General features: G+C 40.3%; 2 protein-coding genes across 3 annotated transcripts in view; both read right to left on the bottom strand.

Annotated features, from left to right (window-relative positions):
• CHN1 (chimerin 1) overlaps positions 1-4,133 on the bottom strand; it is a 222,580-nt gene extending 218,447 nt beyond the window's left edge. Inside the window, exons 1-2 of one of the 2 annotated variants that reach the window (XM_087861581.1) lie at positions 4,017-4,133; positions 418-541 (exon numbers count right to left, since the gene is read on the bottom strand). The gene's annotated coding sequence lies outside the window, so the exon portion shown is untranslated. Of the gene's footprint in view, positions 1-417; positions 542-3,743; positions 3,967-4,016 lie in introns of those variants that run through there. The other variant, XM_087861584.1, reaches the window with a different exon arrangement.
• A 10,417-nt stretch (positions 4,134-14,550) lies between these two features.
• ATF2 (activating transcription factor 2) overlaps positions 14,551-26,553 on the bottom strand; it is an 88,846-nt gene continuing 76,843 nt past the window's right edge. Inside the window, 2 exon segments of the mRNA XM_045800312.2 lie at positions 14,551-23,796; positions 23,798-24,003. Coding sequence (XP_045656268.2) covers positions 23,773-23,796; positions 23,798-24,003 — 230 coding nt within the window. The 3' untranslated portion in view covers positions 14,551-23,772.

Consider the following 26,553-nt stretch of genomic DNA (forward strand, 5'->3'; position numbering starts at 1 on the left):
GAAGGCCGCAGAGCGGTCTGGTGATGGTGAGGGCTGCCCTGCAAAGCTGCAAGCCCCTGACCCCGGAGGAGCGGGGTGAACGTGAGTTCAGGGGTTATATTAGCAAAGAACTGTGGGAGGGAGGGATCATCCAGGACTGCTCGGTTTTGTTTCACATTCTAAAACTACCTGACTCTATGGTTTGAGTTTTCGGTTTGTTTTTTAGATTCAAAGGGGGTTAACCAAATACTCGATCCACGAGCTGCAACTTTTCAAAAGCAGCAGCAGCTGCATGTGTTGGCTGCCCTTTGCCCGAAAAGCCCCATGGGAGTGGAAGAGCCTCAGCTGCCCCCCAGCACCGATCGTCCCCGGCCGGTCCCGTCTCCGGGATTGTGCCCAAGCGGTTAGAGTTGAGTCTACGTTTGCTCTTGCTTTTACCTGTGGCCACAGCGTCGGAAGAACGCAGAGTCAAGCCCCGCTTCTGTCCTGGTGTGATGTGAAGACGAAGCCTTGTGAATCCGTCTGACTGCAGTTTTTCATTTTGGTCACTTCCCTCTCAGCCCTGGAGGCACAGAAGACAGGGCCGATGTTCAAATCTTGTCTGCAAGGACATTTCTTTCTGAAGAAAGAGTGTCCAGAATGTTTGCTCACAGAAACACCACTGCCTAGTGGAGCCCACACTAAGTAAACACAAAGGAATTAAAAATGAATCAGGGGGACCAGAATTAATCTGTTTACTCCACAGTGGAAGTGGTTTACTTTTCCTTAAAAAACAAAACAAAACAAAAAACCCAAAAAACTTCTTTCCCATCCTTCCTTTCCAAACACTGCTCCAACCTCTCTTTTTAAAAAAAAAAGAAAAAGAAAAAACTAGGAAGGTAGTATATTAAGACTTTTGTTTAAAAGTCTATTTTTTTAGGGGTGCCTGGGTGGCTCAGTTGTTAAGCATCTGCCTTCGGCTCAGGGCGTGATCCTAGCGTTCTGGGATCGAGCCCCACATCAGGCTCCTCCGCTGGGAGCCTGCTTCTTCCTCTCCCACTCCCCCTGCTTGTATTCCCTCTCTCGCTGGCTGTCTCACTCTCTGTCAAATAAATAAAATCTTTTAAAAAAAATAAATAGGGGCGCCTGGGTGGTGCAGTCGTTAAGCGTCTGCCTTTGGCTCAGGGCGTGATCCCAGCGTTCTGGGATCGAGCCCCACATCAGGCTCCTCAACTGGAAGCCTGCTTCTTCCTCTCCCACTCCCCCTGCTTGTGTTCCCTCTCTGGCTGGCTGTCTCTCTCTCTGTCAAATAAATAAATAAAATCTTTAAAAATAAATAAATAAATAAATAAATAAATAAATAAATAAATAAATGTCTATTTTTTTTAAAGAATCCATTTCTTGGACATTGTAGACCAAATAGCAGTGAGAAACAGCCCATGGACACTCTGAGATAGATAGATAGATAGATAGATAGATAGATAGATAGATAGACAGATAGATAGATGAAGAAAAGTAAGTATCTTACAATACAGAAATTCTTAATTAAATACAGCTGTTTATCCAAATTTAAACAATTTAAACTTCTCAGACCTCTATTGTTGCTTTTCCTAGAAATTTTGTTTTTGTTTTGGTGCTTGATTTTTTTCTGATTTTTCTGATTAAAGTAATATATAATCCTTGTAAAAAAAATCTGGAATATTAGGAAAGAAAGTTATGAAAAATTTTCTGGATTCAGAAATTGAATATAAAAATAAAAAACGCACATTTCAGGTGGTTAGTTTTACACTTCTTCAGTGTGCTTGAGCTGTTTTTATTCGTAACACTTCTGACACCGAATGTGTTAGGTTTTTTCCACCTCAGTTGATCCTCCAACTCCCAACGACGTCTAGATGTTCCACAGTTCGGCTCTGACGCTAACTCCTGAAGTTAGCACAGACCTTACAGGACTGCCCGGCCGAAAGTCTGACATGGTCACCCGTACTTCTGACCAACCAACCAGCTATAAATGGGGGTTCCCATGAGCCCCTCCTCAGGTTTGATAATTTGGTACAGTGGCTCACAGATCTCAGAAAAGCTCTTCCCTTACTATTACTGGTTTATCATAAAGGACACAACTCAAGACTAGCTGGAAAAGATGCATAAGGACAGATACGTGGGAAGGGACTTCCATGCCCTCTCTGGAGGGGCACCCTCCCAGCACCTTGATGTGTTCACCAGCCTGGAAGCTCTCTGAACCCCATGGTTTAGGGGGTTTTATAGAGGTTTAATTATGTAGGCATGATGGATGAAATCATTGGCCATTAGTGACTGAACTCAATCTCCAGCCCCGCTCCCCTTCTTGGAGGTTAGGGATGGGGGTGGGACTGTTGCAGCTACAAGTTCCAACCCCCTAATTCTGTCTTGGTCAACCAGCACCCATCCTGAAGCTGTCTGGCTCCCCCACTCCATACCAGACATCTCATGAGCATACACAAGACACTTATCGCTCTCTAGAGAGTCCAAGGGTTTTAGGAGCTGTGTATCAGACACTGGGAACAAAACCCAAATATATATATTTATTATGCCACAGTGCTCCTTTTAGAACTGTTTAAAATGCCCTAACAATAGGTGCTGACTGGTTAATCTTCTTCTGAGGATATAAAACAATTTATAAACACCACTCCTCTGACTCTAAAAGGGTAAAATGGGTCTTCTAGTTTTTAAAAGCTTACTGATCTTTTGAGCTCTTTTAGTTTGTACTGATACAATCTATGCCTAAAACTTCGTTGACCCCTTTGCTAGAAACAGACCAGATCATCAAAGAGTTCTGGGTCAGACAAGAGAAGGCCAGCATCTAAAGACCATCAGCCACATACCTGGCTGACACATTTTAATTAAAATTGTTCGGCTAATGGGTTTTCCTTCTTTGTATGGTTATAAATACCAGGCAGCTTAAGGAACTTCTCCTGGCAATTCCTGGGCCCAGGAGTTCTCTCTGTGTGGCCCTGAAGGGAAGAATCAGCATCACCTGGGAACTTGTTAGAACTGCAAATTCTCAGCCCACCCCACACCTACTGAATAAGAAACTGGGGTGAAGCCCAGCAATCTGTGTTTTAACAAGCCCTCCAGGTGATTCTGATGCCCCATAACATTTGAGAACCACAGCCTTATGTATCCTCTCCCCACCCCCCGCATTGTGAGGAATTTGCTGGAATTGATTGACACAGTCAACTCCAATCACATGTGTGTCTGGACCTGGGTGGTGATGACGCAGGTACATAAATCCATAAAAACTCTCCAAGCTCTACACTTAAGGTCGATCCATTTTACTTGATTAAATCAAACCTCAATTAAAAAAATAAAAGCAGGGTCAAACTGTATTTCTAAGAAAGCGGGCTGGGGCTGGGCTTGTCCCTGTGAATGAGGGTCGTCAGACCCAGGGACCTTGGCCACAGCAGCACAGTTGTCTAACTTGGCCACGGTGGGCCATTCCACCGCACGGCCCGCCAAGGAGGTCTGTGTGCAGCAAACTCGAAGGGATTTAGTGGCGTCATTTAGCGATGAGTTAGTCCCCCGGCAGTGGCCTCAACTTGTTCAGTGTCATCACCGGTATGCCTCCCGGACCACAGACACAGGAAGCCCTCCTATGATACCTGGCGGCAGGCAGAAGACAGTCCCGCTCCCTCGAGCCGCAGCAGAAACCCAGGAGGCAGCGAAGAGCCCCAGCTGACCCGGGCTGCACATACAGCTCTCGGGCAAGAGAGCAGCCCTGGCCGTGAGTCACGCACGCAAGGAGCACAGACCTGCCGAGGCAACCTCTCCTGCTGGCGCCGTCCTCGAGGAGCTGAGAAAGGAGGGGACGTGAGGCACACGAAGTGTCCCGCAGGGTCACGGCCCCCAGCAGGCATCCGTCCCCTGGCCCGGCTGCGAGCGTGTGAGGCGCAGAGCCCCGGGAGCCCCGGCGCCAGTGCTGCAGAAATCCTCCGCCACAGCCGTGGGTTCCTGTGTGTCCTGAAACGAAAACAAACAAACAACCCCCCCACCCACCCCGCTTCCGGCCTCCCATCCCGACCCACCAAGAACCGCTGTGTTGATTAACCACCGCTCGGCCGTTCTTCGGGGAAAGCTTGCTGCCGGTCGCAGCCGGGCCCCCTTGGGCTGATCGCCGCGCCGCTGGGAATCGCGAGCCTTGCGCGGTGAACGCGCGGTGGAAAGAACGGGTGAGGAAAAACGTCACCAGCAGGTGGACCCAGAGTCCAAACTAGGCGGTGCTCATGCGCGGCCCCGCCGCCTCTCCCACCCAGCCCGAGCCCCCGCGTTCCCTCTGCGTCCCCGTTGTGTTTCCGAGCCGCTCGAGTGGCGTCAGAAGTAACTTCTGCATTCGAGGGCTCCCCTGCAAGGCGTTGTCTCGTCCAGCCTCGCCCGGCTGAACTAGAAACAACTGTAAAATCACGCCCGGGGAAACCCCCTCTTTCCCAGACCGCTTCAGCCTGGGAAGCAGGTCGCCGAGGCAGCTCGGGCTCACGCCCCACTCAGTTTTGTTTCTGATGCTTCGCTCGCACCACTTTCCCTGTGGGGGATGCTGTGGGATCCGTGGGCTACCCAGCGTCCACGCTTGCTTTCTATGGTGGGTGAGTCTTCCACTGTCTCAAGCGTTGGTGGGGAAAAGCCCCCCTCCCACTACAGAACGTGAAGTGGACCGGGGGGCCCTCCCTCCACGCGCTGGGAGTCAGCGTGGGCAGCTGGGGACCTGGCCTCCGCCGATCAGACGCTGCCACCCGCGACTTGAACTCTTGAGCAATCACGCTGAGATGAAGGGACCACTGAGAAATTGCTCACTGGGACAACCCGAGGGGCCAGAGTTCCGTGCAGCGCACAGAGGCCCGATTCCGAGTAAAGGCAGGACTGCGGACAGAGAAGAGGGGTGGGGAGGCTGGTGGGCAGACGACCTGGTGTCTGCGACACTACCTGAGGCTTTAGTTCTTAGGGCGCGCTCGGCACGCTGGGCTTGGTACTGTTCTACTCACTCATGTTCCTTTGGGTCTTGAGGAACACACACACGGAGATTACTTACACTGATGAAAAACTGAGTAAGGGTACCCCAGAACAGAGGCTAGAAGAGGGACTTAGGACTTTAGGGAAGAATTCAATGAACACAGAGAGGAGCCAGTTCCTCGTACCTCCCCTGGGCTGTTTGAGCATACCCAGAAATACTCAGCAGACACACTCTGACACCCATGTTCCAAATTAATTAGCTTTTAAACTTTCTTAATACCCAAAAGGTATTCTTGATCCCCATCTTCCAAACAAAGAATAAAATGAGGAAAAAGCAAACTTAATATGAGCAGCAGTGGTGAGAATCCCACCCCAACGACGTCCAGGACCGTTGGCCACCAGCCTTCCTGTGATGGTCACTGAAAGGGACAAGGCAGAAAAACAAAGACAGCTCCAGAGGACATGTGGGAACTTTTCCATGACCTGACAGTTCTATGTCTAGAATTATTTCACTCTCGCCCAAATTCCTCTCTCTTGAGCACCAGTCTGCTAAGTTTCTAGCTTTCTTTGGCATGAGTGTTCTATCTTTCAAGGGATTTGACTTCCTCCATCTTGCTTTTCCCAAGTGACATTTTGGCTCACGGCAAACCTCAAATTTCATAATGGCAATGAGGAAGGATGGCCCAGTCCCTAACCTGTCATTCTGTCTTTGCTGATAACCCCTGAGGTCTTGTCTCTCTTGTGGGCTGGACCCCCCTGGCCTTGTGCCAGTGTATACGGACTTGTGCTGCTGACATTGGTGAGTCTTGCCTCCTATTGTCCTGACCCTACCACTTTTCCAGGCTCTCAAGTCTCTCAGCAATGCTGTGCCCCGTCTTTGCAGTTCAAGACCTGCTAGCTGCATTCCTTGCTCTATTCTGGAGGGTCTGGGCCCCTGTGAAGCTGCTCTGGGGCACAGCCATGCAAACAGTCCTCTCATCCACTGCTAATCCACTTCCTGAGATCGTGTTGTTCTAGCACCATCCGAAACACAGCCATCTCGAGGAGGCTTGCAACTTCCCTTGCCATGCGTTGGAAAGCAGGAAACAAGCCCATCTGCTCTGAGTTTCTCCAAACCTATCTGCTGGTCATCATCACTCCTTTACACCAGGATGTTGGCCCCAAACTGGGGGTTGAGGAACAGACCCTAACGTGTGTTGAATACTCACCCCCCCTCAAATCTCTCCAAGCTCCTTCCTAACCCAGAAAGCATGACCTGTATGTCCCATTCTGCAGTTGCTCTTCGTATGGTTTGTGATTCATTTCCACAGTTTCTCAGTTTTAGGAGGCATCCTGAGAATCTTTGTGTCATTCAAGTGCTGCATGCTTGCAGTGGAAAGCCAGGCCTCTCACTACTACCTTTTCTACGCCAGGCTTTAAAATGTCTGTTTTGAGGGGCGTCTGGGTGGCACAGTCGTTAAGCGTCTGCCTTCGACTCAGGGCGTGATCCCAGTGTTCTGGGATTGAGCCCCACATCGGGCTCTTCTGCTAGGAGCCTGCTTCTTCCTCTCCCACTCCCCCTGCTTGTGTTCCCTCTCTCGCTGGCTATCTCTCTCTGTCAAATAAATAAATAAAATCTTTAAAAAAAAATAAAATGTCTGTTTTGAGAGTCAAAATTGACCTCTAACTTTTTTGTTTTAGACCGGATCCACCATTCCTCTGTAGGACATGCACTTAGAAAACTATTCTGCTTGACGGTTGGGGGAGAGCACTAGCGTAAAGAAATGAAAAGTGTATAATTTAATATTAAACATTACCCCATTACCGAATCCTAGCTCTGTTCCTTTCTAAACTGTGTGACCTTGGGAAAAATATCTGCCTAGAGCATCGGTTATAATTTGCAAAATAGAGAAAATAAATAGAACTTTATTCATGAATTTGTGGTGAGAATGAAATGAGATCATTCATTTAAAGTGCTTGGTGTAATACGTAGCCCAGAGCTCTTGCTTTTGCCCCGCGCCCCCCAACATACTTACCCCTCAATTCCATTTTGTGACGAGGCAGAGTATAATGAAAAATTAAGAGAATGTACTACATATGTGGGACAACGAGGTGATTGTCTATGACAACTACTAACAGGCTGCAGACTCCTTCAGTCCACCAGTACATTAGGCCACGGGAGTGGATTCAACACCCAGAAAAATGTACAGAAGAGTCGAAGGCCATCTCCAAGGCACACCAGTGTTCAAAGGGGGAGCAGACGAAGAGGAAACTTCGAGATGACAGGGGTGGCGGAGAGCAGGGCCGTGTGACATAAGACAAGTCAAGGCACGCAATTCCTCCAGTGAGGAAGGAATGACCGCTTGAGCAAATGCTCCAGAGAGGCCTTGGGAGCCCAGATTCCACCTGGCTAAGGAGTGAAGGCCGGTGAGGCACTGGGGGCAGCTAGTGCCGACAACCTGTAAAGAAGGAAAATTAGGGCTAAAGACAGAGGTGGTCACTGGGGAAGTTTGAGGTTTGTCTGCTCTTAGGGTGGGAGAAACAGCCCATCCTCGCACAGCCCGGTGAGTCAGCGGGGAGGGAACTGGAGAGGGTGGAGGGAGGACCAACCTGAGGTAGCCTGAAGAAAGATGGCCAGATTCAGATGAGAGCATTAGGCTGGCGCTCTGACAGTGAGAGGGAAGGAGACAAAGTGGGTGCAGTTGTTTGTAAGTGTGCAGAGTCGGTGGTGGCAAGTTGCGTGCGGTCCCAGCTGTTGGCATCTCTTTTCTCTGTGACGTCATAGGCAGGGCCGGCTCCTTCAGAGAGATGGCACATAGATCAAGGGCTGGAGAAGGGTGGAGGTGACACGGGATGGGGGGGCGTACAGAGAAGGTGCACCGCAGGGCTCAGTGACCTATCTAAGAAGGCAAACTGTCATCACATGCTAGCTTTGAAAATGAAAAATTTGAAATGTGGGAAGGATATTCTTTTGGGCTTCAAAGCAGAGACTGTATTTATCCCATTGGCTATAAACACTATATTGGAACACATGCATAAAGAAAGGAGTATTCGATGATATTTGGTGCGACAGGATTTTATCTGCCCGGCTTTTAATGGTCCTAAGTCCTCCCCAAACCCCAACTATGTAAGCTCTTTAATGTTTTAATATTAAACTAAAGTTACCTGGTAAAAAAAACCCGAGAGTGAATGGATTCCAAATTTTCTACAAGAAACTTATGTTCTCTTGACTTTCCAAAATAGGTCTGTCTACCACTAGGTGGTGTTTTGTTCAATTAATTCAAAAGTAAAATTTTCATTTGATTTCTATCAGAAGGAAAATGTCCTGAAAAGTAAACACACTACCAGCTGCATTTCAGTCCTAATGTTTACTTTCCAACTAACTCCAATTTTCTAGACTAGCTATGGTATAAATGAAAACTGTACTTTCCTTAAGTGTGGCACACTGTTCCATTTGTCTCTAAATGGAACGGAAATGAGTAGGTCTCTCTTTTTCTCCCCTTGAAAGGACCCAGGGAACGGCATGATTCAGGAGGCAAGCCCTGTGTGGAAGAGAAGCATGAATGTCGTCTGACCGTGAGATCAATTTGTGTTTACAATTCTTATACCTTTCTTTTAAAATGAAAATTTTGTATTTAAAAATCAAATTCCCTTTTAAATGAAAAATATTGACTAGCTTTTTTACTTTCTTATTTAAATGAGCCTACCTCTCCTGAGGTAAGACATACGAAGTCTTCTGTAAATTCATGACTTCATTAAAACCCGGTACCTGGCTGGCTCAGTCGGTTGAGCATTCCACTCCTGATTTTGGCTCTGGTCATGGTCTCAGGGTCCTGGGATGGAGCCCTGAGTCGGCTTGCTGCTCAATGTGGAGTTTTCTTGGGATTCTCTCTCTCCCTCTCCTTCTGCCCCCCACCAAATAAATAAATAAATAAATCTTAAAAAAAAAACCCCACAATTTTATTAGAACCCGAAATTACGGCTCTCTTATGAAAGTACTCCCAGCTCGAATAACTATTCAAGTAAAATAAATACATTTTTCTCTAATTAGAAATAGCAAAATAGGATTTTATGTATGAACCCAAAGATTTCCTTTCCCTCTGTGTCCAACCTGGGTTGGAACCCGAATTCTGCTACTTACCAGCTCCATGACCTTGGACAAGCCTCTCCCACTCTAAACCAAGGCTCTTCTGCCCATAATACGAGTATCTGTCTCATAAGATTGTCATGGCAAACAGATTTTTTTTTTAACATTGTGAAGTTTTTGGTACAAAATGCTTTATAAATAGCAGATATTAGGTACAAGCGCATTTTTTCTTTCAGAATCACTGATACTTCTGCTTGAAAATGCTGCATAACATACAGGAGCTGTGTAGGCTCTCTCGTTCGCTTTCCCCTCTCTGTTTGGTTCAGGTGTAGCTCAGACATGGGCAGGGACCCCGTAACTTCCCACCGACTCCAGCCATCTTTACTGCCTCCCAAATCCTGTTCCCCTCCCAAATGAGCCCCATTTTCTGTCATCTCATGTCATCCAACTCCCCCCCCTCCCCAGCATCCGCTGTTCTCAGATTGGAGTACCCATGACAGCTCAGTCTGCTTTCCCCAGTTCCTCCTAGACTTCTATGAAACAAAATCATCTGATCTTATGACCCTTGAGGAAACAAACAGGCTCAGCAAAGTCCTGAAATCACCCAATGTATTACACATTGGTGCTAAGTCCTCACCTTTCTGACAATGACCCTATAATCCCACAGCAGACTCTGGAGGAGTGCACAGTGTGGGAGCCGTTGGCAAGAAACAAACCAACATTGAGGACTTTGAGAACCAAATGTTTACCCCAGGACTCTACCCCAAGCCCCAGCATGGTGGACTTGGGGCTTTTCCTCCAATGTACCCAGACCTACTTTTACACAGTTTAAAGAGCTCTTCTAAATCAATGATTAAATACATTACTCCCCTCCTCCAGCTGCCAAATGAACGAAGGACAAAATCTGGCTATCGGAGAAGTCCTGGCCCAGGGCTGTGCACGCTTTGCGTGGGCCCCTTCCTCTTGTTCGTCTTGTATCAGGAGGCAAGCTGGTGAAGAGGTCCTGGGCCTGGAGCCTCTTTGGCGAGGGTGGTTGCAGGTGACTGCAGACCCAGAGCACGCCAGCCCAGCCGACTGCCTATGGCAATGGCATCCGGTTAGAGTCCAAAGAGAGCTCAAGACGATGCGAGAGTGAAAAGGCCGCAAGGACTCCCTGATGTTCACCGGCCACTTCGGCCTGCTGGTGCGGGGCTGTGCTCTCAGGCTGCTGCTCTCCCCCTACACCAGCCCTTCTGACTGTAAGGTATAGTACAAGTCTGCTATGTCATGTCAGGTGAGCTCCAAAGGACATCTAACTTCAAATCCAACTCTCTGCTGTTGGAATCTTCTTTATTTATGGCACTCTTCTTGCTTTATAGCTATGTATTAAAATATTTCAACTATTGGGGCACCTGGGTGGTTCAGTCGGTTAAGCATCCAACTCCTGATTTCAGCTCAGGTCATGATCTCAGGATTGTGAGATTGAGCCGTGAACTGGGCTCACGCTGGGTGTGGAGCCTGCTTGAGACTCTCTCCCCCCCTCTCCCTCTGCCCCTTCTCCCTTGCTGTACGCGCTCTAAAGAAAAAAATTCAAATATTATATATCTATTTTTATGTATGGGGAAGAGATAGGGTTGCATTCCACATTAGCTCTATCTGCCATCCTGAAGTTCTCCCCAACAGTAACAATTCCAAAATCAAAAAGAAAAAAGTTAAATTATTGGGAAAGCAGACGCACTAGTTTTATTTTCTTTTAAAATATATTTATTTCATCTTATCCTACGCATCTTTTTACATGGTTATAATTCGAACATAAATCATGATTTTAATGCTTGTTTAATATTCATTGGGTTCCCATGCAATGCTTTTGTAGTAAATTTCTTAGCGGCTTCTGCTTGTTGTTCACCAAGTAGAACATAAATATAAGCTAATTTATAGTTAGGTAGATCTGATCTTAAGATTTTGAAATTATTTTTAAAAATTCCTAACTATGGGTCTCCTTCTAAATACACTTTTTTTTTTTTAAAGATTTTATTAATTTGACAGAGAGAGACAGCCAGCGAGAGAGGGAACACAAGCAGGGGGAGTGGGAGAGGAAGAAGCAGGCTCCCAGCAGAGGAGCCTGATGTGGGACTCGATCCCAGAACGCCGGGATCACGCCCTGAGCCGAAGGCAGACGCTTAACGACTGAGCCACTCAGGCGCCCCTAAATACACTTTTTCTAATAGACTTTCCACTTAGGAAGATACAACAGTTGTTCTTCTAAGTTTTAGAAAGAAGTTTTTTGAGATGAGTTGCTTAAATTGGGTCGATTTTGGTTTGTCTTGAAGGAGTATGATGAAAGATCGGTATCTTTCCTCTGTCCAAAGGAGTATTGATATTTCACCCAAATGAAAGAGTGGACCTCAGAGCGTGGTGAGTATGAGAGAAACTAGTCCACGATGGCATTTTAGGGCATCGAATCACTGGCCAGTTATTTCAAATACTAGTCAACTAAATCTACTCTTGCCATAAATATTTGCAATTATTTAATATTACAAATAGCCTCATGAGAAGTAACAAAAGGGGACAGGAATTTGGTCATGGTGTTTGAGTGACCTCAGTCCTACAATTCTAAGAAACTGAATTCTGTAAAGAAGCAGTGAGTTTGGAAGAGGATATGAAGCCTCCCTGAGTGAGATTACAGGCCCAGCCAACACCTTGACTTCAGCCTCTTGAGACTCAAAACAGAGAAGCCAGTGCTGTCATGCCCAGACTTCTGGCCTAAAAAACTGAGATAATAAATAGGTATTATAGTAAGCTGAGAAGTTTGTGGTAATTTGTTGTACAAATAGAAAATGAATGCATCTTTTACCCAGTGATTTTTGTTTTATTGAGTTATCACTGACATTTAACATGATATTAGTTTCAGGTGTACAACATGATTTAATATTTGTACATATTGCAAAATGATCACCACACTAAGTCTAGTGAACATCCATCACCACACACAGTTATAAAATTCTTTTCTTAGGATAAGAACTTTTAATATTTATTCCCTTAGCACCTTTTATGTATGCAGTACAATATTGTTAACTATAGTCACCATGCTGTACATTACATCCCTACTGGATTGGAAGTTTGTACATTTTGACCATTTGCACCCATTTGGACCATCCCCCCACACCCCTCCCTCTGGCAACCATCAATCTGTTCTCTGTATCCATGAGCTCAGGGTTTTTTTGTTTTTATCTTATTTTTTAAGATTCCACATAAAAGTGAGATCATACAGTATTTGTCTAGCTCTGACTTATTTCATTTAGCATAATGCCATCAAGGTTGATCCATGTTGTCACAAATGGCAAGATTTCCTTCTTTTTTATATTACTCCACTGTGTGCATATATACACATTGGATGTATATACACATTCATCCATCTATGAACACTTAGGTGGTCTCCGTGTACTGGCTATTCTAAGTAATGCTGTAATGAACATGAGGGTGCATGTATTTTTTCAAGTTAGTGTTTTCATTTTCTTTGGATAAATACCCAGAAGTGGAATTGTGGATTATATGGTATTTCTACTTTTAATTTTTTTTTTTTTAAGAAACCCCCATTATCTTCTCCAGAATGGCCACACCAATATACATTCCCAACAGTGCACAAGGGTTCCCTTTTCTCCACATTCTCATCAACACTTTTTCTTTTTGATAATAGCCATTTGAAAGTTATATCTTATGTGGTTTTAATTTGCATTTCCTTGATGATTTGTGATATTGGCCATCTGTATATCTTCTTTGAAAAAATATTTGGTTCCTCTGCCATTTTTATATCAGATTTTGAGTTTTTGCTCTTGAGTAGGAGTTCTTATACTTGCTTTATATGAGTTCTTGATATATTTTGGATATTTCTCCTGATCAGACGCATGATTTGCAAATATTTTTTTCCCATTCCATAAATTGCCTCTTCATTTTGTTGTTGGTTTCCTTTGCTGTGCAGAAACCTTTCAGTCTGATGTAGTCCCACTGGTTTATTTTTGCTTTTGCTGCCTTTGCTTTTGCGGTCAAATCCAAAAACTCATCTCCAACACTGATGTCAAAGAGCTTACTCCCTATGTTTTCTTCTAGGAGTTTTATGGGTTAATTTTAGTGTATGGTTTAAGATAGTGGTCTTTTCATTCTTTTGCATGTGACCCTCCAGTTCTCCCAACACCATTTCTTGAAGAGACTGTCCTTTCCCCATTGTATATTCTTGGCTCCCTTGTTTTAAAATGACCTTATATGCGTGACTGTACTGCCGGGCTGTCAGTTTTGTTCCATTGATCTGTGTCTGTTTTGATTATTACAGCTTTGTAATGTAGTTTGACATCAAGGGGAATGATGCCTCAGCTTTGCTCTTCTTTCTCAAGATTGCCTTAGCTATTTGGGGTCTTTTGTGGTTCTATACACATTTTAGAATTTTATATTTCTGTGACATTTTGATAGGGATTGCACTGAGTTTACAGATTGCTTTGGGTAGTAAGGACATTTTAACAATATTAATTCTTCCAGTCTGTGAGCACAGAATATCTTTCCATTTATTTGTGTCTTCTTCAATTTCTTTCATCAACATTGTATAGTTTTCAGCATATAGGTTCTTTGCTTCCTTGGTTAAGTTTATTCCTAGGTATTTTATTCTTTTTGATGCAACTATAAATCAGATGGCTTTCTTAATTTCTTTCTTCAATTATTAGCATATAGAAATGCAATAAATCTTTGTGTATTCATTTTGTAACCTGCAACTTTGCTGATTTCAATTATTAGTACTCCCAGGTTTTCTGGTGGAGTCTTTAGGGTTTTGTATATGTCATCTGTACATAGTGACAATTTCACTTCTTCCTTTGAAATTTGGATGTCTTTTATTTCTTTGTCTTGCCTAATTGCTCTGGCTAGGATTTCCAGTACTATGTTGAATAAAAGAGCAAGATTGGGCATCTTTACCTTGTTCCTGATGTTACAGAAACAACTTTAAGCTTTTCACTCCTGAGTATGTTAGTTGTGGGCTTGTCATATATGACCTTTATTATGTTAAGATAGGTTTCCTATATACTCACTTTGAGAGGTTTTATCATAAATGGATGTTGAATTTTGTCAAATGCTTTTTCTGCATCTTCTGAGATGATCATATGATTTTTAGCATTCATTTTGTTCATGTGGAATATCACATTGATTGATTTGGAGATATTGAGCCACACTTGCATCCCTGGAATAAATCCCACTTGATCATGAGGTAGTGTTCTTTTTTTTTTTTTTTAAGATTTTATTTTTATTTATGAGAGAGAGAGAGAGAAAGCAAACATGAGTGCAGGCAGAGGAACGGGGCGGGGGGGGGGGGGGACAAGCAGACTCCACACAGAGTGTGCAGCCCAACATGGGACTGGATCTCAGAACCCTGGGATCATGACCTGAGCCAAAGGCAGATGCTTAACAAACTGAGCCACCCAGGGGCCTTGACTCTTTAATTTCAATGTGTGTATTTTTCACTTGTAAAAGTTCTATTGCTTACTTTTCAAATCTTCCTCTTTATATTTCATAGTGTCTTATTTTCTTACAGTTTTGATTTCTTCTTTTATTCATTAGTCATTTTAACATACTTGTATTTTCTTTCAGATTATTGTTTTGTTAGCTCAAGCTCTTGGTGCTCTAATCCTCCTGTTGTTTGCTAATCCTATTTTGTGGCAGTTTTGTTTGTTTGCTCTAACGTAAGACTCATTTTTAGTCAAGCAAATTTTTTCCCCCTATGACACTTCAGCATGACCTGGATTGCAGGAGTGTTCACTTGTAGAGATTTCGCTTTTGCCCAAAATGTATCCTGTTAATTTTTCAGCTTGATTTCCTAGACCATGTGGATGGTGTACACTGAAACGATGACACCCAACTGCACAGGGCAGGGGTGTTCCATTTTTCAGGGGAGACTTTTTAAACTGGGAACATATGCAGTAACAAACAAGCTTTCTTTTTCTTTCTTTGTGGGTGTGATCCTAAGGTACTCCTTTAATGTAAGGGTATAGTTTCAAAAATCAGACAGCCCAAGACTTCTTTGCCATCCCGATGGTAGATAAAATCCAAGTGCCTATGAGGTTATGGTCACTTGTTCAAACCATTGTACTGAATAAGTTCCCATAGGTCACAAAAGACATTCTTATTGCTAAATTAAGTGGCAAGTTGTATCTTCATAACCTTTGACATTTTTGTTGCATGTAAACCACTTGTCTTACATTTTGCTTTTCGTGTCTGTGGTGGAAAGAGCACTTTTGTTTGGGATTAGGAGAGGGGTTTATATATTGATCCTGCCACTTATTGGTTGTGTGGCACTGATTAAGTAACTCAACTTTTGAGGTTGATTTCTTACTTAAAATGAGGATGGGGTGCCTGGGTGGCTCGGTTGAGAATCCGACTCTTGACTTTGGCTCAGGTCATGATCTCAGGGTTGTGGGACTGATCCCCACGTTAGGCTCCACACTCAGTGGGGAGTCTGCTTGGGATTCTCTCTCCCCCTCTGCCCCTCCCCCCTGCACACACTCTCTCCAAAATAAATGATCTTCAAAAAAAAAAAATAAATAAAATGAGGTAATGCCATCTTCATATGATTCAGAGGTTCTAATAAGTTAGTATCTGTAAAAGTACTTGATATATTGTAGAGCACCAGAGAAATGATTATATTATCATGGGTCTCTTCTGACCACTCTTGCCTTTTCTCTCTTATTATAATCACATGGTAATATTCAAGACTTGATCTTCTACCTGTTTCCCATTACATCTTGTTTTTCAAATAATTCAAGATAATTCAGTCTCAGGATTTTAACGATCAACTTCTAAATCTCTGTTGTCAATTCTTTTTTCTTATTAAAACAATAGTATCATAGGGTTTTGATGACGCTTGAATGAGATAAATGGAGGTACCCTAGTAAACAATATACTCAATAGAGGCTATTATTACATTTTTATGCGCTTCCTGGATATTTATATTTTTTAAAATTCCAATATAACTAATATACAGTGTTATATTAGTTTCAGTTGTACAATAGAGTGATTCAACAATTCTATACATTACTCAGTGCTCATCCTGGTAAATGTACTCTTAACCCTTCACCTATTTCAACCATCACCCCTCACCTCCTCTCTGGTAACCACCAGTTCTCTATATTTGAGTTTGGTTTTTTTGTATCTTTTTTTCTTTGTTCATTTGTTTTCTCAAATCCCACAAGTGAAATCACATGGTATTTGTCTTTATCTGACTTTTATTTCAGTTGGCATTATGTCCTCTAGATCCATCCACATTGTTTCAAATGGCAAGATTTCATTCTTTTTTATGGCTGAGTAATATTCCACTGAATACACACACCACTTCTTTATCCATTCGTTTATCAATGGATTTGGGTTGCTTCCATGACTTGACTATTGTAAATAATGCTGCAATAAACACACTGGGGTGCATATATCTTTTTGAATTAGTGTTTTAGTATTCTCTGGGTATGTATCCAGTAGTGGAATTACCGGATCATATGGTATTTCTGTTTTTAACTTTTTGAGGAACCTCCACACTGTTTTCCACAGTAGCTGCACCAGTTTGGATTCCCACCAACAGTGCAAAATTTGGGTTCCTTTTCCTCCACATCCTTGCCAACACTTGTTTTGATTCTTGTGTTTTTGATTCTGACAGGTGTGAGGTGATATCTCATTGTGGTTTTGATTTGCATTTCCCTGAAGATGAGTGATGTTGAGCATCTTCTCATGTGTCTGTTGGCCATCTGTCTGTCTTCTTTGGTGAAATGTCTGTTCACGTCTTCTGCCTGTTTTTTTAACTGGATTATTTGCTTTTTGGGCGTTAAGTTCTTTACGTATTTTTGATATTAATCCCTTATCAGATGTCATTTGCAAATATCTTCTCCCATTCAGTAGGTTGTCTTTTTGTTTTGTTGATAGTTTCCTTTGCTGTGCAGCTTTTTAATTTTGATGTAGTCCCAATAGTTTACTTTTGCTTTTGTTTTCCTTGCCTTAGAAGATATATCTAGAAAAATGTTGCTATGGCTGATGTCAGAAAAATTACTGCCTATGCTCTCTTCTAGGATTTTTTATGGTTTAAGGTCTCTCATTTAGGGCTTCAACCCATTTGAGTTTTTGTGTTTTGTGTAAGAAAGTGGTTCAGTTTCTTTTTTTTTTTTGCAGGTAGCTATCCAATTTTCCAAATACCATTCGAAGAGACTATCTTTTCCCCACTGTATATTCTTGCCTCTTTTGCTGTTGATTAGCCATATAATTGTGAGTTTATTTCTGGGCTCTCTAATCTCTCCTGTTCGACCTATGTGTCTATTTTTGTACCAGTACCATATTGTTTTGATTACTATAGCCTTGTAGTATTTCTTGAAATCTGAGGTAGTGACACTTCCAGTTTTGTCCTTTTTCAAGATTGCTTTAGCTATTTAGGGTCTTTTGTGTTCCATACAAATTTTAGTATTATTTGTTCTAGCTCTGTGAACAATGCTATCAGTATTTTGATAGCGATTGCATTAGAGCTATAGATTGTTTTGGGTAGTGTGTTAACAGTATTTATTCTCCCAATCCATAAGCATGAAGTATCTTTCCATTTGTTTGTGTCATCTTCAATTACTTTCACTGATGTTTTATAGTTTCCAGAGTACAGGTCTTTCACCTCCTTGGTTAAGTTTATTCCTAGGTACTTTATTCTTTTTGGTGCAATTAGAAATGGAATTGTTTTTCTTAATTTCTCTTTCGGCTACTTCATTATTAGTGTATAGAAATGCAACAGATTTCTGTATGTTGATTTTGTATCCTGTGACCTTACTGAACTCATTCATCACTTCTAGTAGTTCTTTGGTGGAGTCTGGACATTTCATCTTCAAAATACTAAACACCTGTCCTTCCCAAATTAGCTCTCTTTCCCAACTTACTTATTCTTATAAGTGATACCACCATTCCTGTCTTTCAAGCCTGAAAAATGAAGTCTTCTTTCTTTGCTTTTCATCATCTCCCTTTTGGTCTATACATTCTATAGGTGTTTCTTGCAAAATATTTCTTACATCTATTCCTTTTGCTACTTATTGGCCCTTCTTCCCTAGTTTTTTTACAACTCATGCCTGAATTACTGCAACTTGGTAGCTGGTTTCCATTTGGGCCAGCCTTCCTATTATTGTCTGTTCCTTAAACCACTTTCCTAATGTCCCTTTTCTAAAAGTCAATGGTTTGCTAGGTTTTGTAGTTCCAATCAACTTAAAGGGCCCTCATAATCTAGACTACTAGTTGTAACAGGTATACAGATGTCTTTTACGCAAGTTCATATAGAGCAATGTTATTTTCAACAACAGCGCACTACTTTCGAGGCACTCGTACAGCATCTACAGATAAATAGGACAATTAATGAAGATGATACTGGAAACATATCTTCAAAATTGTTATCTAATGTTGCTTTGTCACAATACACTAGTCCATAAAAAAGAATTGCAGCCAGTTTTATTTACCTTTAATGTCATAGAAAAGATCTTTATCCAGCTTTGCTTATGTTAACAAGCTATTGATAAGGATATTTATGCTTTAGTGGATTGCCTCATGGTGCTAGAAGTCACCTCAGAAACCACTGGCTGAGCTGAATAAATTGAGATGTAAAAGTACTTCCCTAAAAATTTAGCAGTTGGGGAAAGTCAATAATTATCTGATTTTTTAAATGTCCAAATTAATTAATGCTAGGATAGTTATATTACCTTTTTCACTGATGTTATTTAATTAGACCCTCTGACAATTTTAACCAGCACAATTCCCAAAATGGACAGAGGAACTTTAGCTACATGTTTAAATTACATGTTTAAATTTAAAAAATTTATTGGTAGAAAAAAAATCAAACAATACAGTAATAATGGATAATGCAAAAGGGTTTACTTTTGAAGATAAATGTACTGACAAATTTTATTTCCTCATAAACAATGCATTTGTTCCCAATTCTGAGAAACTTACAATAGACAACTCAAATTCTGCTAAGTAAACCCCATTAAATAATTATTGCTTAATTTTTGTGTCAGGCCTTAGAAAACTGCATCTCTTCCTAATTTACATGCTTTTAAACAATTAGCAAAAATAATTTTAAAAGGTCCTCTTTTGGGAGAACATTCTTTTTTTGGTGGTGGGGGGGGAGTCTACTTTCACAGAAAGCGAAATCTAATGTAACCGAATAAAGTAAACCAACCTTTGACATAACTGACAGTTAAAAATGGGATTCAGACTCAAATACTTTCTCAAATAACTGAGGTAATGATGATAAAGCCACAGCAGCTATTTTGTTAAACAAATTCTAGCTCAAGGAATGGTCTTAAATGTAAAATTTAATGCAAAATAAAGAGGCAAGGGAAGGCATTGTGACCATGACCAGGGTGTATCAAGAAGACTTCCTTTTCTCAGAAAGCCATTGGAAAATTTTCATGTATATCTGAAGAAAAAAGATGCAACTCACTGGCCCGTTGTTGAACAACAAAATCCTCTTAGAGTGCCGTGACATATTTGATAATTTTACAACTAACATTTGATTTGGTGCTTTGGACTGCTACAATAGAATCAAACTATGCATATTTTCTCTTTTATTGTAGGTTCCAATGTCCCATGGCCTTTGTTATTTCAGAATTAATAAATCCTTTAGTTTTGAAACATTTTTTACTGATTGTTCTTTTTCTATGGCAACTCTATTGTAGTCTGGAAAGACCTGTACTTTTTTTAAATCATGTGAGAATTAGGGAATAAATTTGTATTTATTAATAGTTTAAAGAAATGATTTTTCATAACAACATCAGACACAAATGGTATAACTTTCCTTCAAAAGTAACCATTATCCTATGGTCAAGATAATCTAGAAATGTCAGATTTAAAATGTTTTTCTTCTAAATGTCTTTTAGAACTAATTGCTTTGATAACTGTGTCGTCTAGGCATTTTTTCTGTGTATCTGTGCATGTGTATATTTACATAAATGAAGGCTTAGAAGTAAACAGGATTCTCCCACAGTTATAATCTCACAAGTAAATTCTTAGTGTCAAGCATTAATCGCTACATAGCCTGAGATGTAGAATTAATAAAACTACATTTAACATTAAGTACACGCCAGAGACAAGATTATTTTCCTGTCCTCTGAAACAAATCAATGGCAACATGAGTTTGACCTTTTAATATTTCATCAAATTTTGTTAGAGGAGTACATCAGGTTGTCTTCATGAAATCTTTTATCTATAATCATGTAATCCAGATTAAGTACGTTCGTTAGAATGCATACCTTAATGTAAAATTTGGCTACGTGATCTTTTGCATCTCTTCAGATTGGCTCAATCTGAAAAAGAAGACTGAAACATCACTTCACATGCTCTCTAGCCTCTGTTTCTTCAACAGTTAGTCCTGACCACTTCTAACATAATATACAATGTATTTAGTAGGTTAATTGTTTTTCCCCAATACTTTCCTGCCCACCCTCTTTAGAATGTAGCTCCACAAAGGCAGAGACTTTTGTGTTTGGGCTACTAGTGTATTCCAAGTGCCCAGAATAATGACCGACACACCTAGTTAAGCACTCATTCACTGAATAAAACAAAGTTGTACATGCATTCAGAGATATAACAGCATGGGAGTGGGGGAGCAAATCATCTTGCAGGCCACTTTATGGACTCCAGCTCTGAGTGCAATGAGGAGTGGGCTCCAGGATTTGGAGTAGAGAAATGCTACAAGCTGATTCACATTTGGAAAGCACTACTCTTAGCCATTGTACTGAAGATGGGCTACTGTGGGCAGGGTGAAAGCAAGCAGACAGTTACAAGGCAAATACAGTAACCTGGGTGAGAAAAAATGAGGACACGGATCAGGATGACAGCACTGTACGGGGTGAGAAGTGGTTGAATTCTTGATTGTTCTGAAGGAAAAGCCAATAGCGCTTCCTGATAGTTTGGAGGTGGGCTGTGAAAAAAGAGGAATCAAGGATGACAACAGAGTTGTCCCGGCTTACCCAAATGGAAGAATGGGGCTGTCATCAGTGCCCTCTGAAAGACTGCTGGAGAAGCACACTTGAAGAGAAGGTGGGAGATGATGAAGAATCAGTGCTGGACATGTCATACTGAATTATAGTTGACACACAATGTTGGACATATTATGTTTAAGACGTTTTGTTAGGCAGTTGCCAAGAGATGCCAAAGGCTGGTAGATCTGTGTGTGGCTGTAGTTGAGGGAATGTTCCAGGCTGGGGAACACTGTATATGAATGGGGTTTAATGAATGCAGGGAAGAATAAGGCCTGAGCACCCTGCAGCTGAAGTCTCTGAGAAGGAATGAATTTTATCACATAAACAGAAAGACTACCTGGTTCTTCTCAGGTAATAAACATCCTGAAGGAAAAAAAAAAAACAACCCATAACATTATCAGGTGATGTTACTTTATGAAAGATAGGTAAGGACAAGCAAATTATGAACATAATTTAAAGATAGAATTTATTCTCTGATGGTTTACTCATGCAAACTGCACATAAAAGAAAGTAGTACAGTTTGTGTAACATTGCAAATATAAGGACTCAAAATGCTAGGTACAGAAGTAGTGTGACATCTTGAAAGTCAAAATGGAATTTGTGTTTATACAACTAATAATGATTTTTATTTGCTGAGTACAGACTGATTTACAATGAAAGTTTTGCTAACCTTGGTAAGTTCATTAACCGTTTACATGACTTCTTACATCTATGTAGTTTTATTTTACAGTTGCAAGAATTCCTGTTACCAAAAAACTTTAACTTGCATAAATAATAAGAGAAAAATGTACTGAAGGACTTAGGAGAGTGAAAAAATTGAGGCTTTTCCTAACCCATTCGAACTACAATAAAAAATAGCCTTCTTGCAGAATTCATATTTTGTGCCTTTGAGATCAACTCCTTAGCATAACTATGGCAAAGTCACGATTAGAAATTCATTACTTTAAAATTATAAAATCTGTTAAAAATAAAAAAAAATTTAGAAGTAGGATTATCAACTAAAAATGCTCACTTTTAATAAGCCAAACAATAAAAATCCTATTATCTTCATACCTAAAAAGTCCTGAAATGTCATTTGTATAATTTGAATGTTTCCCAGTTTGGAACTTAGGCAGGTGGGATATTACCTTGAATTATCAAGGATATTCGACATAGGTTTTTTAAATGTCAGTCTCATTAGGAGATGGCACTGAGACATTCGTAAATAGTGTAGTATAGATGCAGAACAAACTACACAACTTATTATAAATGCATTACAGATATTTACATAATGGAATCCTGCTTGAAAGCCAGAAGTTGCTACTGGGTAGGACTCATAACTATTTTACAAAGTTTTCTTACACACATCTACTACTTTATTTTTAACAATTTAGTTCTATTTTAAAATATTGTACTGTATTTTGAACATAACTGCAGAATAAAAATAGATAATGGCACATTAGAAAACTCAGTATCCCACAGATGATTGGATAATGAGAAAAGTGTACCTACAATCATCTCATCAGAAACAAACTACATCATGGAATGTTAGTTATCCAAGCCTGCACAGTAATGACATTTTAAATTGCAATCATCTATTGGCCAGCATCACACTGAAGGCATCGTTAAACATTCAAGCAAAGACTGCTGGCATAAACTATTGAAAGAAACACACACACACACACACACTCTCTCTCTCTCTCTCTCTCTCTCATCCACTCTTGCTTCCCACATTATAATTACATTGTTCTAAAGATAGATACTGATTTTTTTCCCACGAGAAACGTTATCAAAATTTGCTACTAAAAGATGACAGTGCTTTCACAAGAATAAGTACAAGTTAGCTTGCAAGTACAAGACAATGGGGGTAAACAGTCTTAAATTTTCTAAGTAATTTTTAGGCTTTTTCTGGCAACCATACCATACTTGATTATGCATAAACTTCTCAGTTTGTAACCTGAAATCTGCAAAAAAAAAAAACCAAAACCTAATTTCAAAAAATTAAGATATTGGATAACCCTGTATCGCAGATTATATGATTTTGTATTTTAATAGCCTCAAAACATAGGGTTTAAAATACTGCATTTAAGACTTGAAAAATAGTCATTTTGAAATGATAAAGGATTCCAAAATTCATGTCTACTTAAAATCTTAAAGAAAACACACGATTAATGATCTTGATTTAGTTTCAGAGTGTGCATAAAAGCATCGTATGTCTCTTATCATGTTTCACTCACTTAAAAAGTGTTCTCCACTGTTTTTCCTTTTGCATAATGTGCAAAATAAAAGGCAAAAAAGATTAAAAGCAAATCTCTATCTTTCTCTTGCTAGTGCTTTATGACCTTGTTAACATTACAAAGTCAACAGGGACTATGCAGAACTTTGGTATAAATGATAAACAATACTACCATCACAGTTGAGGATTAAGAGGTGGTCAAAAGAAATGGAAGTGGGAAGAGATTCAGTAACACCCCCATTTATTAAAACACCACCAAATTAAAAGTGAAATAAACCACAATGAATTATAATACAATTTACACATTGAGCACAGAAAATTAATAAATCTAACAATATTTATAAAAAAAGCAAAATCAGTCTTTTTCCAGAGACTAAAAACTGTTGTTCAGTCTGATCATCAACTGATGCTACACCAACTTTAGAGCCAAATCTAATTTCAAGTAAAAAAAAAAAAAAAATTTACAACCACAGATTTCGCATAAATGGAAACTGGTCTTTCCTTGATTTCCCTTTGAAGTCACTAATGAGTATCTAAAACTGCCGCACTGCAGGTTTTTAATCAACTTCCTGAGGGCTGTGACTGGGAGGCAGGAGCCATAACAATCTGCGAAAGCGCAGGCTCTGTACTCTGGTCCGCCATCTGCGTGAGCACCGAGGTGGCCACAGCCTCGGCCTTGGAGGTCGAACTGACTCCATTGGATGTGCTGACAGAACTATGCTGTATAGCTTCCGTATGTGGACTACTTGGCACTGACAGGTCTTCTGAACTATCATCTTTATCGGCGGCTGAGTGGAAAAAAGAAAAGTTACTATTTCTTAAAAACATCTGTAAGAATGTGTCAGTCGTTTGTCAGTATACAGAGTGAAAAGTTCAGCTTTCACTAAGTTGGTTATTGAGCTAAGTTATATGACGGGCCTGAGTAAGTGAAAGGTGGCTCTAAGTCAGAAGTAGGCAGTTTCACCACAACAGATCAAATGAAGGTACACAACTAGGCACAGCGAGGCATCTGTGTGGCCAGTGCCTCATAGAACAGAGTTGAATAGAAAATCAGGTAGGAATTTGGGAGATAGCCTTTTACAGATACAAACACTTATCAATAACAGAATTAACGAAACCAGTCTGTTTGCCTACATGCCATTCTCATTAAAAGATTAAAAAAAATTTATAACCACATTCATAAACAAAATGAATTCTTACATACAAAGTACATTTTCAAATTATTCCCTCTGCATTCTACAGAACTATATTTATTCTGGCTGACTTTCCATCTACTGCAGCAATGGGTGATTACAACACCTGATTCTAATGATGCATCCACATGAGAATAATCAATATTTAGAATCTAAATGCCACCAGCTGTTATAGCTCCATGAATTAATTGGGGTTCAAATAAAAAATTATATAAAACTCTAGACACTGCAATGGAAAAGATATTCAGAAAGGGGCTTTCTAAGTATTTATGAAAAGCTACCAACTTTCTTTCAGGCTTGAACAATGAATCTCCTACGCCTTTCTCATTTTAAAAGGATAGAATCCAGTAATTTCATTTAGTGAAAAATTTGATATGCACAACACACAAGCGGTTATAGTGTATGTAACTTATGAGATACAATGATAACATGAACCAATAATGTGAACCCAGTCCCAAACTTAAGAGAACACTGCCAATAACGATGCTTCCTGGAGGATCCTCTTCTTCTCATCAAAGGTAATCACCACTCTGATGGTTCTTTAACCATTCCCTTGTTTTTTGTTTGAAGCTTTACCAAATAGGTACGTATCCCTGTATAATATTATTTAGCTTTGTTTATCTTTGAACATCCTGAAAACAGTATCATGCTGGATGTATTCTTTTGTACTTTTCACCTGGCATTAAAACAATTTTTATTTAGTGCTTAAAAGTAACAAGCAGGCTTTCCATCAAATCTGACAATGCATAATGACCTGCTTACTAATGGCCAGGTGCCTATTCTGAAACTCAATTATTAAAAGATCATGGACCCTATGAAGCAGGACTTATCCCATAACTTGTGATGCAGAAGACAGAGGGGGAGAAACCTGGTCAGCTTGATTTCAGTTCAAATAAGATTCCTCATTTTGAGAGTTTTCTGAAATATAGTACTTACAGAATTTTGGCAAGTTTGCCTCAAATCCATGCATTTTTGTAAAGCAGTTTTTAAAATGTATCAATTAGAATCCATTTTCTCTATAAATCCACTATAAATGCAAAAATGATAACTCAAGATAAAAATCTCACCTTAAGTTACAATAAAAAAAATCACAATCAATAATCCTTTTAAAATTTTATAAACCAGAAAAGATACTTTTCTGATGAAGCAATAACAAATGTTACAAAATATTTATAATTCAGTTGAACAGCCAATACAACAGTTATGTGGTTCAAAGAAACCCAAACCCTGGCAATGATACTTTAACTGAAAAGAATACTAAAAAGTTCTATTTCACCACTCTTCTTCAACAGCAAACAAATTGACCTTTCTCTCAATGTTAAGTTCTAGGGATACACCAGCTTTCAAAAATAAAGAGGCTGATCTGTGATGAGGGGTATAAGGAAATGTAAATATACAGTGGAGGCAAGGACTCAGAATGAAACAGTAAATTGTAAGGACAGGTGTCTCTCTCCAGACTTTCAGAATTCGGTAAAGCAAATCCTTAGGCTGTACAAAGCATCAGGTACTCACTTACAAATGACACAATTATAAATTTTATGTATATAAAATAACTTTATGTGATATACCTGTACCTATGTCCACTTCTAGAAGGTGAGGAGAGAAAAATCATTAGTATAATCATAAGCCCTAAATGATACGAGATCTTACTGTACTCCAAGAGCCATTTGCAGCCCTAAAGCTACAAAACCCCCAGCTGTTTGACAATTCACACTACGAAGTTTTCTACCTATGTTCACACATATTTTCACGAATGAAAATATAAGCTCTCAATTACATGTAGGGCCCAAGAAGCTTTCCTTCCCACTTAAGATTACAGAAACAAGTGAAACATCATTTTAATTATGCCCAGAGATGCAGCGAAAATATGAATTAATGGTAACAAGATCACTCTTGTGCTTTATTCTTCATAGAATCCAAACATTTAAAATGTATTCATATTTTCATTCACGTTTTATACTATTTGATTGTTAATGTGACCCCAATTGTCAGGGTTTTCCCACATCAGGGGTTCCCATCCTACAAGGTGGGGACTTTGAGCCTTAGAACTGAGACCCTATGTATGTGCTTTTATACTGTCACCTTTACCTGAAAGATTCTGTAATATTCCTTAATTTCTATTAAACTTTAATTTCACAAATGTTT

Source organism: Ursus americanus, chromosome 1 (assembly GCF_024610735.1).
Source record: "Ursus americanus isolate L20-20 chromosome 1, mUrsAme1.1.p, whole genome shotgun sequence".
Taxonomy (NCBI): Eukaryota; Metazoa; Chordata; class Mammalia; order Carnivora; family Ursidae; genus Ursus; species Ursus americanus.